A 16,512-nucleotide genomic window follows, 5' to 3' on the forward strand; every position below is an offset into this window, starting at 1 on the left:
AGTACACTGGAGAGCAGCAGAATTACATCAAGGGACTACAGAGACTGCTAGGGGCTAGAAGAAGGCCCAGGTATATAGATCTAATCATAAGGGACTCCTGAGGCGAACTAGTATAATCTATTTTTACTCGCCTGGGGCTTCTTCCAGCCCCCATCAGCCGATTCAGTCCCTCACCACAGCTCCGGTCCTCCTCAGTGTCCGGCTTGCTGCCTGCACAGTGCGGTGACCCACTAATGCAACTAAAGAGATCAGCAGGACTGACAAGGAACTGGGATTGTTTAACCACTTAAGTACCAGCGGTCTCTGCCACCTTAAGGACCAGAGACCGCTGGTACAGGAACGCAGAATCCCGACGAATCGCCGCACATACCCGCCATCATCGCTGCTCGCCGGGACCCCCAGGACATGACGGCAGAGCCATTGTGATCCGGTCAGGAGCCACGTGCATTGGCTCCTCACTGTGTCTATCAATGTAAGCCAATGGGAGTGGCTTACATTGATAGACACGGCCAGGAGCCAATGAAACTGCTCCTGACCGACTCACATGGCTCTGCCGTCATAGAGACAGGTAGAGCCTGTGAGATGTGGCGAGACTCGTCTGGTTTGAGTGGCGCGATTGGCGGATGCGCGCAGCGGCGGGTAATTGAAATCTACACCTTGGCAACTAGGAGCCCACCAAAACAGGGCGTAGATTTCAATTAGCGTGGTCCTTAAATAGTTAAAAGGAAACAGCCATATCCCTCTCAGTTTAGGTTCCCTTTGACTAAACAGCGTTGTCTGAAAGGCTTTCCTCTAGAGAAGGGAACGGTTTACACATTAACCACTTCAGTACCGGCAGTCTCTGGCTCCAGGCTTACCGACATCACTTCAATGTGATTGGCTCACAGGGTCAGGAGCCAATGAAATCTTGACTGGCTCATGGAGCTGTGCTGTCATATCGACAGCAGGGAGAGTGGGAGGGAAGTGGTAGTGGCAGGCCAGGCCAGGGTGCGGAAGTTGACATCTACGCCCTGGCAGGCTTAGGAGACATAAACAGGGCGTAGACTTCCACTACACTCCTCCGAAAGAGGTTAAGAAACCGGTCTGTTCAAAACAAAGTATAAAGAAGTACCGTATAATCACTTATGTATGGGAAAATGCAGAGTGATCTTCTTTGAAAAATATGTAGAACAATGGTTCTCTCCTGGTGTCACAGCTAGAAATGTTCAATGAGATGCATATACAGTAATTCGGATTATACTCAGGTAGTATGCATTGCCCTGGTCCAAACTGACGAAGAGTGCATTTGGCTTGGCCAATTCTAGGCTGCCTGTAATTTGCATGAAATATTAATACAAGTGGGAATAATCTGCATTTCTTAGACAATCTCTAGTCAAAACATCATCAGTCATTTGACAGTTCCAGGCCCATTCTTGTTGCTGGTGTCTAATCTCCCCTCCCTGACATCTATATGGCTCCAGCAGAGTATCACAGCTCCCAGCCCCTTCCTGTCACTGCACCTCCTCTCCGCTCCCTGACCTCTATATGGTTCCAGCAGTGTATCACAGCTCCTAGCCCCTTCCTGCCACTGCCTCCCCTCCTTCACATCTATATGGTTCCAGCAGTGTATCGCCACTCCCAGCCCCTTCCTGCCACTGCCTCCCCTTCCTCACATCTATATGGCTCCAGCAGTGAATCACAGCTCCCAGCCCCTTCCTGCCACTGCCTCCCCTTCCTCACATCTATATGGCTCCAGCAGTGTATCGCCACTCCCAGCCCCTTCCTGCCACTGCCTCCCCTCCCTCACATCTATATGGCTCCAGCAGTGAATCGCAGCTCCCAGCCCCTTCCTGCCACTGCCTCCCCTCCCTCACATCTATATGGCTCCAGCAGTGTATCGCCACTCCCAGCCCCTTCCTGCCACTGCCTCCCCTTCCTCACATCTATATGGCTCCAGCAGTGTATCGCCACTCCCAGCCCCTTCCTGCCACTGCCTCCCCTTCCTCACATCTATATGGCTCCAGCAGTGTATCGCCACTCCCAGCCCCTTCCTGCCACTGCCTCCCCTTCCTCACATCTATATGGCTCCAGCAGTGTATCGCCACTCCCAGCCCCTTCCTGCCACTGCCTCCCCTTCCTCACATCTATATGGCTCCAGCAGTGTATCGCCACTCCCAGCCCCTTCCTGCCACTGCCTCCCCTTCCTCACATCTATATGGCTCCAGCAGTGTATCGCCACTCCCAGCCCCTTCCTGCCACTGCCTCCCCTCCCTCACATCTATATGGCTCCAGCAGTGAATCGCAGCTCCCAGCCCCTTCCTGCCACTGCCTCCCCTCCCTCACATCTATATGGCTCCAGCAGTGAATCACAGCTCCCAGCCCCTTCCTACCACTGCCTCCCCCTCCTCACATCAATATGGCTCCAGCAGTGAATCACAGCTCCGAGCCCCTTCCTGCCACTGCCTCCCCTTCCTCACATCAATATGGCTTCAACAGTGTATCACAACTCCCAGCCCCTTCCTGTCACTGCTGCCTCCTCCCATCCCTGACATCTATATGGTCCCAGCAGTGTATCAGAGCCCCCAACCTCTTCCGGTCACTGCCTTCTGTTCCTGACATCTGTATGTCTCTAAAAGAGGCTCTGTTTACATTCGAGTGGATGCAGAACAGAAACGGTAAGCGTATCCACGTGGCGCATGTGTACTGTTTGTTCTGCATCCACATGCAGGAAAATACCCGCCCGTTCCATGTGGCTCACGTTGGCCCGTATCCATTGCCGCTCACCTGTCCCGCCAGTCGCCGCCACTCTGTCCCTTCCGCAGCCCGAAGGCCAGCAGATACATGCAGCAGGCCAATTCTCTTTTGCAACAGGGAGAATTTTTCATTGGTTCAACATGAACCAATGAGAATTCAGAATTCTCTCTGTTGCTGAGGATTCCCATTGGTCTTTTACGGCTCAATGGAGATACCCTGGCCACAAAGCTGTTTTGCAGGGACCAAGCGGCGGCGATGCGGGACGGGTGGGTATGAGGATGTGCAGGCGACCCAAAGGCGGCGACTAGCCCTTGTAAGAACGGACAGTGTCTGTATAGGCTTTCATTGGACACATTTTCCTGTCTGGTCTGGGAAAATGTGCCAAATCCAGACTCTGTGTTCCGTCTCTCGTTTATCAGCACACGTATCCATGTTTTTTACGTGATGTTAAGTGGAAGCTGATCCTATTTTTAACATTCCTGCGTTTTTGAGGAGGTTTAAAAACTTATCTCACGGATACGTTTTTAAAGCAATGTGAACAGACTCTAAGCCTGCTCCCAGCCCCTTCTTGACACTTGGGGGCATATGCAATAAAAACTTATCACCTAGGAGAAAACTCAGGTGAAAAAGTGAATTGCGTATGGGCCTTAGACATTAGATATGCCGTCTTCAGATAATTTGTTTGGTAGTGGACTTATTTTCCCAGTGGCAATCATAATACCTACTGTAAGTTTAAGCTGCATATACCCAGCCAGGTCAACATTTGCAAGGAGTTGTATGTTCTCCCCATCTCTGCGTGGGGTTGTGGGTTTCCTCCGGGCACTCCGGTTTCATCCCACATCCCAAAAACATACAGATAAGTTAATTGGCTTCCCCCTAAAAATTGGCCCTAGACTACAATACGTACACTAAATGATACATACATAGACATATGACTATAGTAGGGATTAGATTGTGAGCTCCTCTGAGGGACAGTTAGTGACAATATACTCTGTACAACGCTGCGGAAGATGCCGGCACTATATAAATACTAAATAATAATAATCTACCCACTGTAAGTTTAAATAAACCTGAGAAAGGACCCAAAGAAAAAAATGGATACATACCTGGGGCTTCCTCCAGCCTGATCGCTCCCTCGTTGTCCTCAGTCGCCACCTGGATCCTCCGCAAATTGCCCGAGGCATACTATGCATGCACAGCTGATCGCACAAGCAACCCCATCGTGCTCCTGTGGTCGGGAGCGTTCTATGTCTGCGCAGAACTCGGTCACGCAGGCGCCACTGGACGACTTACTGGGGCAAGTTGTGGACAAACCAGGCGGCAACTTAGGATGATGGAGTGATCAGGCCTGAGGGGGCTGGAGGAAGCCCTAGGTATGTATACCTTTGGGTACACTTTTTAAGCTACATAGGGAGTAAAAAAAATAAATGGTGCATTTACTTTGGGACAAATGTACATTTAGTGTATATGTTACGGCCAGAACCCGAAGTGTGGCCACTTCTAGTTCTGGCCGGCCACTTCGGGTTCTGGCCGGCCAATATGCGAAGTGGCCACAGCGCAGCGGCCAATGTGAGAAATGTAATGTTTACGCCGTCTCGCTGCGGCCAAATTGATGACAAACTTGCTTAATTTAATGAAATATAGCCGGCGGCAATGTAATAGATGAAGCCGCCGGCTTTCGCACTGCCTCTCCCCGATCCCCCCTCCCTCCTCTCCCCGCCTCCCTCCTCTCCCCGCCTCCCATACAATACGTAGCAGCCAGCGGGGACATGCAGCCGGAGAGTCGTTCGTCGCAGCAGAGCGGGGGAGGCTGCAGACATCGCTTCTGCCAGCACCCGCTCTGCAGGAACGGCAGGATTCCCCTGCCGCGACGAACGACTCTCCGGCTGCATGTCCCCGCCGGCTGCTACGTATTGTATGGGAGGCGGGGAGAGGAGGGAGGTGGGATCGGGGAGAGGCAGTGCGAAAGCCGGCGGCTTCATCTATTACATTGCCTCCGGCTATATTTCATTAAATTAAGCAAGTTTTGTCATCAATTTGGCCGCAGCGAGACGGCATAAACAAAACATTTCACACATTGGCCGCTGCGCTGCGGCCACTTCGCATATTGGCCGGCCAGAACCCGAAGTGGCCGGCCAGAACTAGAAGTGGCCACACTGCGGGTTCTGGCCGTAACATATATACACAGTGCCTTGAAAAATGATTCACCTGCCCCCTTGGCATTTTTCAGGTTTTGTTTCCTCACAACCTGGAATTCAAAAATGAATTGTTTGAGAGTTTGCAAAATTATTTAGTTTAGTTGTGAAGCAAACCACAAAAGTGACAACTGATTCTAGCGGGGTGAACTGTTATGCATGCTGAAGTTTTCAGTACTTTGTGGAACCACTTTTTGCAGCAATTACAGCTGCCAGTCACTTAGGATAAGTTTCTATGAGCTTGCCACATCTTTCCACTGAGATGTTTTGCCCGTCACTCTAGGCAGAATTGTTCCAATCATGTTGGATGGTAACTTGTGAACAGCAATCTTCAAGTCTGACCTCAGATTCTCTATTGGAGATTGAGGTATGCCAACACATTTGCATGTTTCCGCTTAAAAAAAAATGTGTGTGTGTGTGTTACTTTAACAGTATGCTTCGGGTCATTGTCTTGCTGAAAGGTGAACCTCTGTCCCAGTCTCAAATCGCTGACTAACTTAGGTTTTGCTAAAAAAAAGATCCCTGTATTTAGTGCCCTTCATCTTTCCCTCAACTCGCACCAGTTTCCCAGTCTCCACTGCTGAAAAACATCCCCACAGTATAATGCTGACCCCACCATGTTTCACCGTGGTGATGGTGTTCTTGGGCTGATGGACTGTGTTGGGGTTTGCGCCTAGGTGGCGAAAAGTAAATTTTTAGTCTCCTCTAACCTGAGTGCCTTCCTCCATACATTTGGGGAGTGGGCCACATGCCTTTTGACAAACTCAAAACGTGCCTTTTTATTTTAATGCTAAGCAATGGATTATTTTCTGACTACTCTTCATCTCTATCATCGTGGTCCTATGGACATGCTTGGTCAGCATGCTGCACAGCCCTACAACTTAGCACACAAATAATTCCCCCCCCCCCTTCTTTTAGTGTCCTTAATAGTACACTCTGCCAGAGGTATCTGATCGCTGCTGCGATTTTTTTTATTTTTTTTTATTTTTATTTTTTTCCTCCCCTAAGTAAAGGGTGGCTTTTCCTCCCTCCCCCCTGTGCCTTTCTAAATTGCCATAGGATGGTAATTGGCACTGCTCCCCGCCTCTCATAGGCATCAGCCTATGAGAGGCCACACAGATCGAGCCACTCTGAGGGACAGCCCAGTGTCCCTCGTACAGCGATGCAGACGATAGCAGTGCTGTACAATTGTAAACAAAGGGTAATTCTTTCCCCTGTCAGCTCTTAACAGTCTGCTGACCGCGGCAGGGAACGATGAACCGGCAGGGAACATATATGCGCGCGCGCACACACATTCCCTGCCAAACTGCAGCTCCAGAACTTGACGCCAATTGGCGTTAGGTGGTCCTGGGGCTGCCGCCGCGGTCACTCCCATCGGCGTGACATGGTCGTTAGGTAGCTAAATAACCATACACTGACTTGTGCTTCGCAACAACCTTGTCCCTGAACTTGTCTGGAGAGCTCCTTGGTCTTCATTTGGTCTTCATGGTGTGATGCCTCTTAGTGGTGTTGAAGCCTCTGGGGCTTTTCAGAAGAGTTGTTTATATACTGATAGATCATGTGACAGTTAAGATTGCAAACAGGTGGACTTTATCTCCCTAATTATGGTGGCTCTTTTTAGGGCTTCATGGCAAATGGAGTGAATACATAGCTAATGCACTGTATGTGAATTTTTTTTTATTTACCATTTTTATTTTTTGTCTTAGTGCTTCTTTAAAGTGGTCTTAATCGCAGCATTTCTTCTTTGCTTTAAAAATTTCTTATAGCTTTAACCAGCTTCTGACTGCCTAACGATGATGGGCGGTGGAAGCGTGGCTGCTGGAAGACCGCCTAATGTCCATTGGCGTCAAGTGCGGTTGGCGGGATTAGTTGTCCCCAGCTGTAAACAGGGTGGGGATTTGGCGATCAGCCTGTCGGCCGTGATCGGAGACGTCAGGCTGTAATATATATATAAAAAAAAAAAAAGCATATTTACATTTGTACAGCTCTGTGATCTTTCCCTCTGATTGGCTCACAATGTAATCCCTCTCATAAGATGATGTTATGAGAGGGTAGTGTAGTGTAAGGATCACAATCAGGGCCAATTAAGGGGGAAGGGAGGGAAATATATTTATTTTTTTTATATTAAAAAAATATTTTAAAATTTTAATAAAAACAAATCACAGCAGCAATCAGACCACAAAAAAATGCTCCATTAGTGGCAAGAAAAGGATGTAAAATTCATTTTGGGGGTAAGTTGTATGGCCGCGCAATAAATTTTTAGTGGCGAAGTGCTGAATTGTAAAAAATCGCCTGGTCACTATAGGGGTTATAAACCGATGGTCCTCAAGAGGTTAAAGCTACTGTCACCAAAAAAATAAATTGTAGCTTGACCGAATGCCAGACAGGGAACACTGTGTACTAACACGGTGCAGTCCTGTACTGCATCGCTAATGCCAATTTACAGTGTGAAACCAGTGTTAAAGAGACTCTGTATCAAAATTTTCAGCCTTATTTCTTCTATCCTATAAGTTTCTATACCTGTTCTAATGTGATCTGTCTTACTGCGGCCTTTCCTAGTTGCACAGTGGCTGTATTATCTCTTATATAATCTAATCTTCTTTCCTCCTGACTGCTTTGTTGGGCTCAGGCACTCAGGCAGAAATGTGCTGGTCTGCTTGTGATAGGATAGAAGCTATACACACCCTCTCCACGCCCCCTGCAGACTCTGTGTGAGTCACAGACTGAGCTCCTCTCAGCCTATCGCACTCTGGTTAGCAGCCATGTCATTTGTTTGCAAACACTGCCTAAAACTGGCAATTACAAGCCAGGATTGCAGCAGGGAGTGGCAGAAACAGCACAGATATGCCCAGGAGAACATAATGAATAGAATGGTAGGCTTTTTATTGTAAGAATTTTAGAGTAAAGATTCTCTTTAAGCATGCACACAGTTAAGAACAGCTCACTAGAAGACTTAAATATATAATAAAAAGCAGATTGAATAAAATGAAATGGATGGCAGCATTCAGAGCAGATAAACTATAAAGTAGGAAAAAAACATTCTTATTGAATGTTATGTCAGTTTCGGACCACTTTTAGAGGTCCAAAGCAACAAATATGGTGGCTTCTGGTTGGTTATTTTGAGAATTCCCCGGTTTTTTTTTTTTTTGTTAAGCCCAGAGCTTTCTGCAGTGATCGGTGCTGCGTGGGCTCTTCAGCCCGCAGCACCGATCAGGATTGAGCCTTGGCGATCAGACTCCCACCCCCCCCCTTTTTTCCCCACTAGGGTATGTCCTGCTGGGGGGTTCTGATCGGATATCCGTCCTGCGCATTGAAGGATAGGCTTCAGCCTATCATATGTCGGCGATCCCCGGCCAATCAGAGGCCGGGGATCGCCGATCTACGTCATGGCGCTGCTGCGCAGCAGCGCCGTATGATGTAAACAGCGGGGATTTCTTCCCCGCGTGTTTACATTTCGCTCGTTAGCCGCGATTGGCGGCTCTCTGGCTGTTCACGGAGACAGCCTCCGTGAACTGGCATGGAAAGGCCGCTCGACCGAGCGGCCGTTTCCATGCTATACCACTATCGACCCGCTGACGCCTATCGGCGTTAGGCGGTCATTAAGTGGTTAAGCCTGACATTTTCAGAATAAACAGAAATATAGAAGAACTTGTATTACATATGATGGCAGTGTTTAGATGTTATGCAAATCTGTGCCTTCCATCTCCCACAAGCCACATCATTGTTACTTTGTGCACAAACATGGCATCTAATGTGGGTGCCTGATAGACAAGAGACCCCATCCACACACTGCCTCTAGCTATAGTTCAGTGTTCCCAGTTTAAAAGGCTATTTACACCTGTGGATTGTAAGTGCATTCTTTGTGTTTATCTCAGGGCTGTGGAGTCGGAGTTGGAGCAATTTTAGGTAACTGGAGGTGGTGGTTTCAATAAACTAAGGGGTCTTGAGTCGGATGATTTTTTTTTTATTTTTTTTTTTTATTAAATCCATAGCCTTTGTAAATATTAGACTAAGGAGTCTGAGTCGGAGCAATTTTGGGAATCTGGAGTCAGTTTTATACGTCTGAGTCGGATGATTTTTGTACCGACTCCACAGCCCTGGTTTATCCTGTTATAAAGTTCAGCACAAGGTCCTACTCCTCAGTTCTTTTGTGTATTTGAATTTTAAAATTGTCCCCTAGTTACATCTAGTGGCAGTGGGTCGTAGCCAGGTTACGAGCATTTCCAGGTTGGACAGATTTCCGAATGGCAGATTAACAGCTCTGCGGTTGGACAATTTTAATTTCAGAAACTTTTCCTGAAAGTTAAGTGCAGATTATTTAAAGGAAAACTAAAGTAATAAAAAAGAAGCCAGTTTAACTTATCTGGGGCCTCTACCAGCTCCCTGCAGCTGCCCTGTGCCGTCTCTAACCGATCCTCCAGTCCCCCACAGTGACCTACTTTATGTTTCCGGAGACTCAGCCAGTCGATGGCCAGTGCGCCTGGCCATGTGCAGCATCAATTGCGCTCCTGTCAACTGTCTGTGCATCCTTACCACCTCTCTGCTGTACGTTTTTGTATTTGTTTTGGCTTGGGCTTGATTTCCACTACAGAGGAAAATGGACATTTTTATGAGTTTAAAAGCAATGATAAACTGACAGTGATAACTAAGATCAGTTTTACACTTGAGTCTGCAATGCATCTATTGCATTAAGGGAAATGCACTCTTGTACCATTCATAATTTTTTTCTGGAGAGGGGATGCATTTCCCATTTAGCCCATTTATTCCTCTGGCTCCAACCAGACCACAGTGACCATCGGAGCAGACAATTCACTGTCTGCTCCCACTGATGGAGTCCGGGTCAAGTCGGAACCTAGTCTTAGACTGATGTACAGTCAGGTGGATGGGGAGTTGCTATGGTAGCTGCCTCTACTCCTACACCAGGAGGTATAGTCAGCAAAAACAAAGGTGATGGCTTTCTACAGCCTCTTGTATTTTTCTTGGCATACCAGATTTATTGGTACAAAGATAAGGCAGTACACAATAACAGAGTTCAGTTTGAAGGATAGTTGCAAAAAAAAAAAAAAAAAAAAAAAAAGTCTCCCATAATACAGTGGGGTACAGTTCTAGCTATTGTAGAAGAATTTCTTTTTGCCCTTTCAAAACAGATTTGTCCCCCTATGAGAGGAATCCAACAAGGAGGAAGCTACCTGGCAGGCTGAGTATGTTTAGGAACCATAGTCTCAAGCCTGTCTGACTGAAACTACTACAAAAGGATAACAAGGGAGCTTATGTTACCCCCTTTTGCCAGAAAGTTAGAGGAGCTTAAAGAACAAGCGACACCCATGCTAACCTAGAAATAAAAAACACATATATAAGTAGATAAATACTACCTCTACTTACATAACAGATGTATTGTGCTATGTAAGAATTTTTTTTTTTTTTTTTTTTTTTATTTACACATCCAATCACTGAGTCACCTCAGCCTTGCTTGTAAACAAGTGATCAGCTAGGCAGGGAAATAAATGGAAGAGGAGGAATATATTACAGATAACAAGAACTCCCAGCATTCAAAAGAACTCCCAGCATTCAACTTTTTGGCACTGTTTGGCACAAGGGCCAGTGCTCCTATAGTATGTAATAACTCCAAACCATAACAGCAGAAAAAAGTTTTGAATGCAGGATTAGCATCTTTATCACTTAATACACTCAGACCAGTTGCTGTTTAAAATTTGATTTTTATGGTGGCAATACCGCTTTAAGGTTTCTCAAGTGAAAAAGAGCTGAGATCACCCTTCTCAAGCAGGGCTGTGAAGTCTTGAGTGTGGCAGCAGTTATTTTGGTACCTGGATTCTGTAATAAGGTACCGACTCCTAATAAATTAAAACTTCAAATAATCCCCCCTCCTCAGATAATGGTCATAATAAATTACTTCTTTCAAAAAGTAGAATCAGTGCTCAGGCCTAATTGTTTGATCCGAAGTGTGCGAAATTACCCTGCACATAGATTCCCCCATTCATTTAGGGACTGGGCAGATGTTACGGCCGTTGAAGGCCCGTCAGAGCTTCTGGAATATGGGCTACCCCAACACCTCTCTGGCACACTGCTCTGTTTTTGTGAGGATGCAATTGTGGGCCTGAGGCATGTGGCTGCCTTCTGCTGCTGGCCCATCAACTCATCAGTTTTCCTGTTTGATTCAAACACTGAATCGTCATTGATTTTAGGTCAAAATTGATTTCTGGCAAACTATGAGACAGGAAGGAAAATTTGTTGATCAGGGGTGGGGCAGGGTTGGTGCAATGCAGTGCTGTTTCGATTAATTTTTCTTTCGATTTCCTGTAGAAACCTATTGAATATTGATGTACTAGGAACTGATGGCAATCTAATCAGAGAAAAATCAATCTAACTACATCAAGGGAAAATTGGTGCTTTAGTTATGCCCACATTTGAATTGCTCAGGGCCTGTTTGTTGTCCTACCCCATTGTATTTAACAGCTGCAATTCTACAGTTATATCCTAAATGTGCCCATACACTTATTAATTTTTCCAGTGATGGAATCTGCTGGAGTTAAATGCGCTAATCATAGTTTCTATCGCTTTCCAACTGCATTTGGTCACAATGATGGCTCTGGACAGAAGGCTCTTGCTCGAAAGGGGGAGAATCAGGGGTGCCTTGGTAGATCAGCGACCGACTGACTCCCTCAGGTGGCCCCTGCAGTGTGTTGGCAGTGGACCTGTCCGCCAGCATTCTTCGTCCTGTGCCCTGTCTCCATTCCTGCTGGCCACCTGTTGTAAAACCAGGGCTGTGGAGTCGGAGTCGTGGAGTCGGAGTCGTGGAGTCGGGCAATTTTGGGTGCCCGGAGTCGGGAAAAAATGCACCGACTCCGACTCCTAATGAATTTGTAACTGTAATTAAAATAGAAAATATGATAAAATGTTCTATTTCTCAGATAGTAGTCATTAAAAATAATGTATAAATACAGTATATATACAGTAATAGCTGTGCTTAGTCCACAAAAATGAAATAAACCAATCAAAATTAGTTACTTGTGCTGCTTCAATAAAGCAGTTCCCGTATTTTTAAGGTCAGCTATACATATCTGATTGTGACTGTATATATGATGTGTACACAGGAATCTCTTATATATACTAAATAACATCTATGCTGTAAGAATAAAGCCTGATGTGTAGCTGTGTCACTAATAGAGATGGTCAATGAGATGGAAATAATTCTGCACTGATGCTGATTTATGCAAATGTATGCACTCCCTTTGCTGATGAAATCAAATAATTTGATATGTTGTTAAAATTTGGTTTGGTGACTACAAATTAAAGGGTAACTGAGACGGATGAAAAGTAAAGTTTTTTTATACATACCTGGGGCTTCCTCCAGCCCCCTTCAGGCTAATCAGTCCCTCGCTGTCCTCCACCACCCGGATCTTCTGCTAGGAGCCCTGGTAATTCAGCCAGTCAGCGCTGTCCGGCCGCATGCCGCTCCCACAGCCAGGAACATTCTGCACCTGCGCAATAGTGCTGCACAGGTGTAGTATGCTCCTGGCGGCGGAGTGTGTGCATGCGCACTACGCCCGACTGGCTCAAGTACCTGGACTCATAGCAGAAGATCCAGGTGGTGGAGGAGGACAACGAGGGACTGATTATCCTGAAGGCGGCTGGAGGAAGCCCCAGGTATGTATAAAACTTTAATTTCATCTGTCTCAGGTTTACTTTGTTACACAGTAGTACTATACTCTACATATGCACTCCCCACAGAGCTGCAGGGAATCCACTGAGAATGCTGTGCACATTGAACACAGAGGTGTTGTCTGTCACCCATAAACCTTCAGATTGTGCATGAAGAATGTGTAATAGAGGAAGAATCTCCTCATTCCCCTGCAGAGTACCTGCACATCATTCTTACATGCACCCACACTTACATTGCCTAGGGCCTGATAGATTTTCTTTTTTCCGGTCTGTACCTTTTACAAGTACTCTTACCAAGGACTAGTTTTAGTCTAAAGGGAATACATGTAGTAGTCTACATATCCTTCTCACTTCAGTTGTCTTGTAAAATTCCTAAGCGTTGGCAGTTAAGAGACGAATTTCATGTTACATACTTTTAATCAACAAAATTGTAATATGCAAATTAGAGGAGTCGGAGTCGGTGGAATCCTAAACTGAGGAGTCGGAGTCGGAGTCGGTGGATTTTTGGACCGACTCCACAGCCCTGTGTAAAACACTAGAGTTTATCCACAGTAAGGGAAACTGGCTACACAATATTGACCCCTTCCCTCCTTGGAAATAATGGTCTTGTACAGACATGCAGTTTCCTCAATAGTCAAGATGTTTACCTTTTTTAGAGCTTGGTTATAGACTTTCACTTCCGGTTTTATACATGCTTATAGAAAGGCAAGGCTCTGAATACTATGGTGCATACATGTCAAACTCCGACTCGCTGGCCAAATCTGGCCCTACAGTGGTTTCCCCACTTTGCAATATGTTTGTCCCTCTCTAGACCACCAGGGAAACTATATTGGAGGTGAAGCCCTAGAACACCATGGAAGCAATATGGGGGAGGTAGGGGGAAAGCACTAGGCACCAAGGAACTGTGTAGGAGTTGGGGGGCCATTAGAAACAAGGGAACTTTATAAGGAAGGAAGGTGGCCAGTAGACATTGAGGTTGGCCTGTGACTAGGTCCTAGAGTACAATTTCGTCCCACTTTGCATTTGAGCTTGACACCCCTGCAGAGCCTTCCCAGTCATTGCTCCCTTTTCTTCACGCCTTGTGGCATTCCAAAGACGAGTGCATCCATAGTGCGAACATGCAGGTCTGAGCTTGCACTCTTCTGTGGAACTACTTGGGGATGCGATTAGTTCTGAAGGTTGCAGAGGGCATGCCGAAGACCTAGGAGTAGCTTCCACTAGGGACAGTGCAGGAATGATGGGACGGGCAGAGGACTGGGAAGGATCTATGGTATCCAGGGCATTTCCCCCACGTCAGATTTTTTTTTTTTTTAAAGAGGAACTGTAGTGAAAATAACATTATGAATAAAATGACTTATTTTTTACAATGTTCATTTATTAATTATGTGGTCAGGTTTTTTTTTTTTTTTTTGTTTTGTTTTTTTCTTCCATTTCCCGGTTTTAAATTCTGAAATGTAAAGACGACTGAAGTAAGAAGAATATGAAGGCTGCCATATTTATTTCCTTAAACAATACCAGTTGCCTAGCAGCCCTGCTGATCTATTTGGCTTCAGTAGTGTCTGATTCACCCACTTGAAACAAGCATGCAGCTAATCTTTTCATATCTGACAATAACACCTGATCTACATATGCTGTTTAGAGTGTATGGCTAGACAAGACAAGACAAATAACATTTATATTGCGCTTTTCTCCAGGCGGACTCAAAGCGCCAGAGCTGCAGCAACTAGGGCGCGCTCTATAGGCAGTAGCAGTGTTAGGGAGACTTGCCTAAGGTTTCCTACTGAATAGGTGCTGGCTTACTGAGCAGACAGAGCCGAGATTCGAACCCTGGTCTCCTGTGTCAGAGACAGAGTCCTTAACCATTACACCATCCAGCCACTGCTAAAAGTGTTAGATGCATGGGATCAGCAAGACAGCCAGGCAACTGGTATTGCTTAAAAGCAAATATGGCAGTATCTAAGCTGTTATTTCCCATAATGCAAAACTGTCAGGACCATGGTTATGACATCACACTGTGGGAGGGGTTTCACCACAATACCAGCCATGCAGACCTCTGTTGATCTATTTGAGAAAAGGTAAAGATTTTCTGTGGGAAAGAGGGTATTGGCTACTGATTGGAATGCAGTTTGATCCTGGATTAAAGTTCCATGGCCTGAACTCTTGCACTGGACAGAAGGAATACCTAGAGAAATGCACCCTGTATGTATTTAGAGAGTTTAGCCTGTCTAACTCATCTGACTAAGCTCAAGTTGTAATTTGATCGCTTAGTTGTCAGCTGACTGCCACTGAGAGAGCTCCTTTGTAAATGCAGAATGGTAATATGTCTGCTTACATGAAAGCAGGAAGTAGATAAACTGCATATTTATTGCAGCATTTGTATCGGCTGTAACGAAGAAATGTTTTTCTTTATAAGGTTATTATGCTGTTGCTTATCTTTTGTGCTGGGTACACCTGATGGAAATAGTCGATCTGACAGTAAATCTGTGAGAAAATTGCATAGTGTCCCTAGCATTAGAGCAGAGAGGAAGTTTTGAGTTCAGGTCTGATTTAAAGCAGATGTTTCATATACAGGAGCTGGAATAATGTGGTCAGGCCTGATTCTTTGCACAGGGCTTTTCTATTTTGAACAAATTGATTGTCAGCTTCATTAAAGAGACTCTGTAACAAATTTTTCAGCCTTAGTTCTTCTATCCTATAAGTTCCTATGCCTGTTCTAATCTGCTCTGGCTTACTGCAGTCTTTCCTAACTGCACTGTCTCTGTAATAAATCAATGTATCTTTCCTCTGTCCTGTTTGTCGGGCTAAAGCTTGATTGTGTGGAATGTGCAGGGCTTCTTGTGATTGGTAGAAGCGATACACACCCTCTGCAGGCCCCCTGCATACTCTGAATGACTCACACACTATGCTTAGCTGAGCCTATTAGAAGCTGGTTAGTTTGTTTGTAAACACTGCCTAAAACTGTTAATTACAAGCCAGGATTGCAGCAGAGAGTGGCAGAAACAGCACAGAGGGGCACAGGAGAAAATAAGGAATAGAATGGTATGCTTTTTATTGTAAGAATATTAGAGTACAGATTCTCTTTACGTTGTCAAATAACCTGTTGAATAGGTTTAGCTCTTTACAAACTGGGAAGTTGAATTTCAGACCACATATCTAATCTAGGAATGGACGAGTTGCAAATATTTCAGAGTTTTTATGCTGGATCTAATTTTTCTTACACATTTATGCACCTTGAAATAGACTAATAAAATTGCACTTTTTGGCCCTTTTTCAAACTGCATAATTTTGTATTGATTTACATAATCCTGTATCAGTGCAGAACTATTTGCATCACATTGACCATTTTTTATTTTTAGTGTAACATAAAGCCTTTCTTTATATCTCCTTATACCCTTCTTTTGTATCTTTTAGCCATTGCCTGATCATCAACAGCCTGAGGGGTGCAGCAGTCCATACCATTTTGTGACAGGTAAATGACAGTGTGTGCCTCTCTCTCTCTGTCTGTCTGTGATGCGTAAGCTTTGGTCATTTCAGATTTGTGTTGATTTGTTTGGTTAAAGGCATTCTGAATCTGTTCTGCGATAGGTGTAGCTCTTTGGTTCTTAAAGATCCAAGATGTTTCTACTGTGCTTCCTTCCTCTGCTATACATGCATACACCACACACAACACACACACACACACCACACACAACACACAACACACCACACACACCACACACCACACACACCACACACACCACACACCACACACAACACACACCACACACAACACACACCACACACAACACACACCACACACAACACACACCACACACACACACACACCACACACCACACACACACACACCACACACCACACACACACACAACACACACAACACACACACACACACACAACACACAC

The 16,512-nt window shown here is 45.5% G+C and overlaps 1 protein-coding gene across 4 annotated transcripts in view; it reads left to right on the forward strand.

Annotated features, from left to right (window-relative positions):
- Window positions 1-16,512, forward strand: part of FAM53C (family with sequence similarity 53 member C) — a 73,934-nt gene that overhangs the window by 17,764 nt on the left and 39,658 nt on the right. For all 4 annotated transcript variants that reach the window (XM_068277022.1, XM_068277019.1, XM_068277023.1 and 1 more), the window contains exon 3: window positions 16,020-16,077. In XM_068277022.1, coding sequence (XP_068133123.1) covers window positions 16,020-16,077 — 58 coding nt within the window. The remainder of the gene's footprint in view (window positions 1-16,019; window positions 16,078-16,512) is intronic.

Source organism: Hyperolius riggenbachi, chromosome 3 (genome assembly GCF_040937935.1).
Source record: "Hyperolius riggenbachi isolate aHypRig1 chromosome 3, aHypRig1.pri, whole genome shotgun sequence".
NCBI lineage: Eukaryota > Metazoa > Chordata > Amphibia > Anura > Hyperoliidae > Hyperolius > Hyperolius riggenbachi.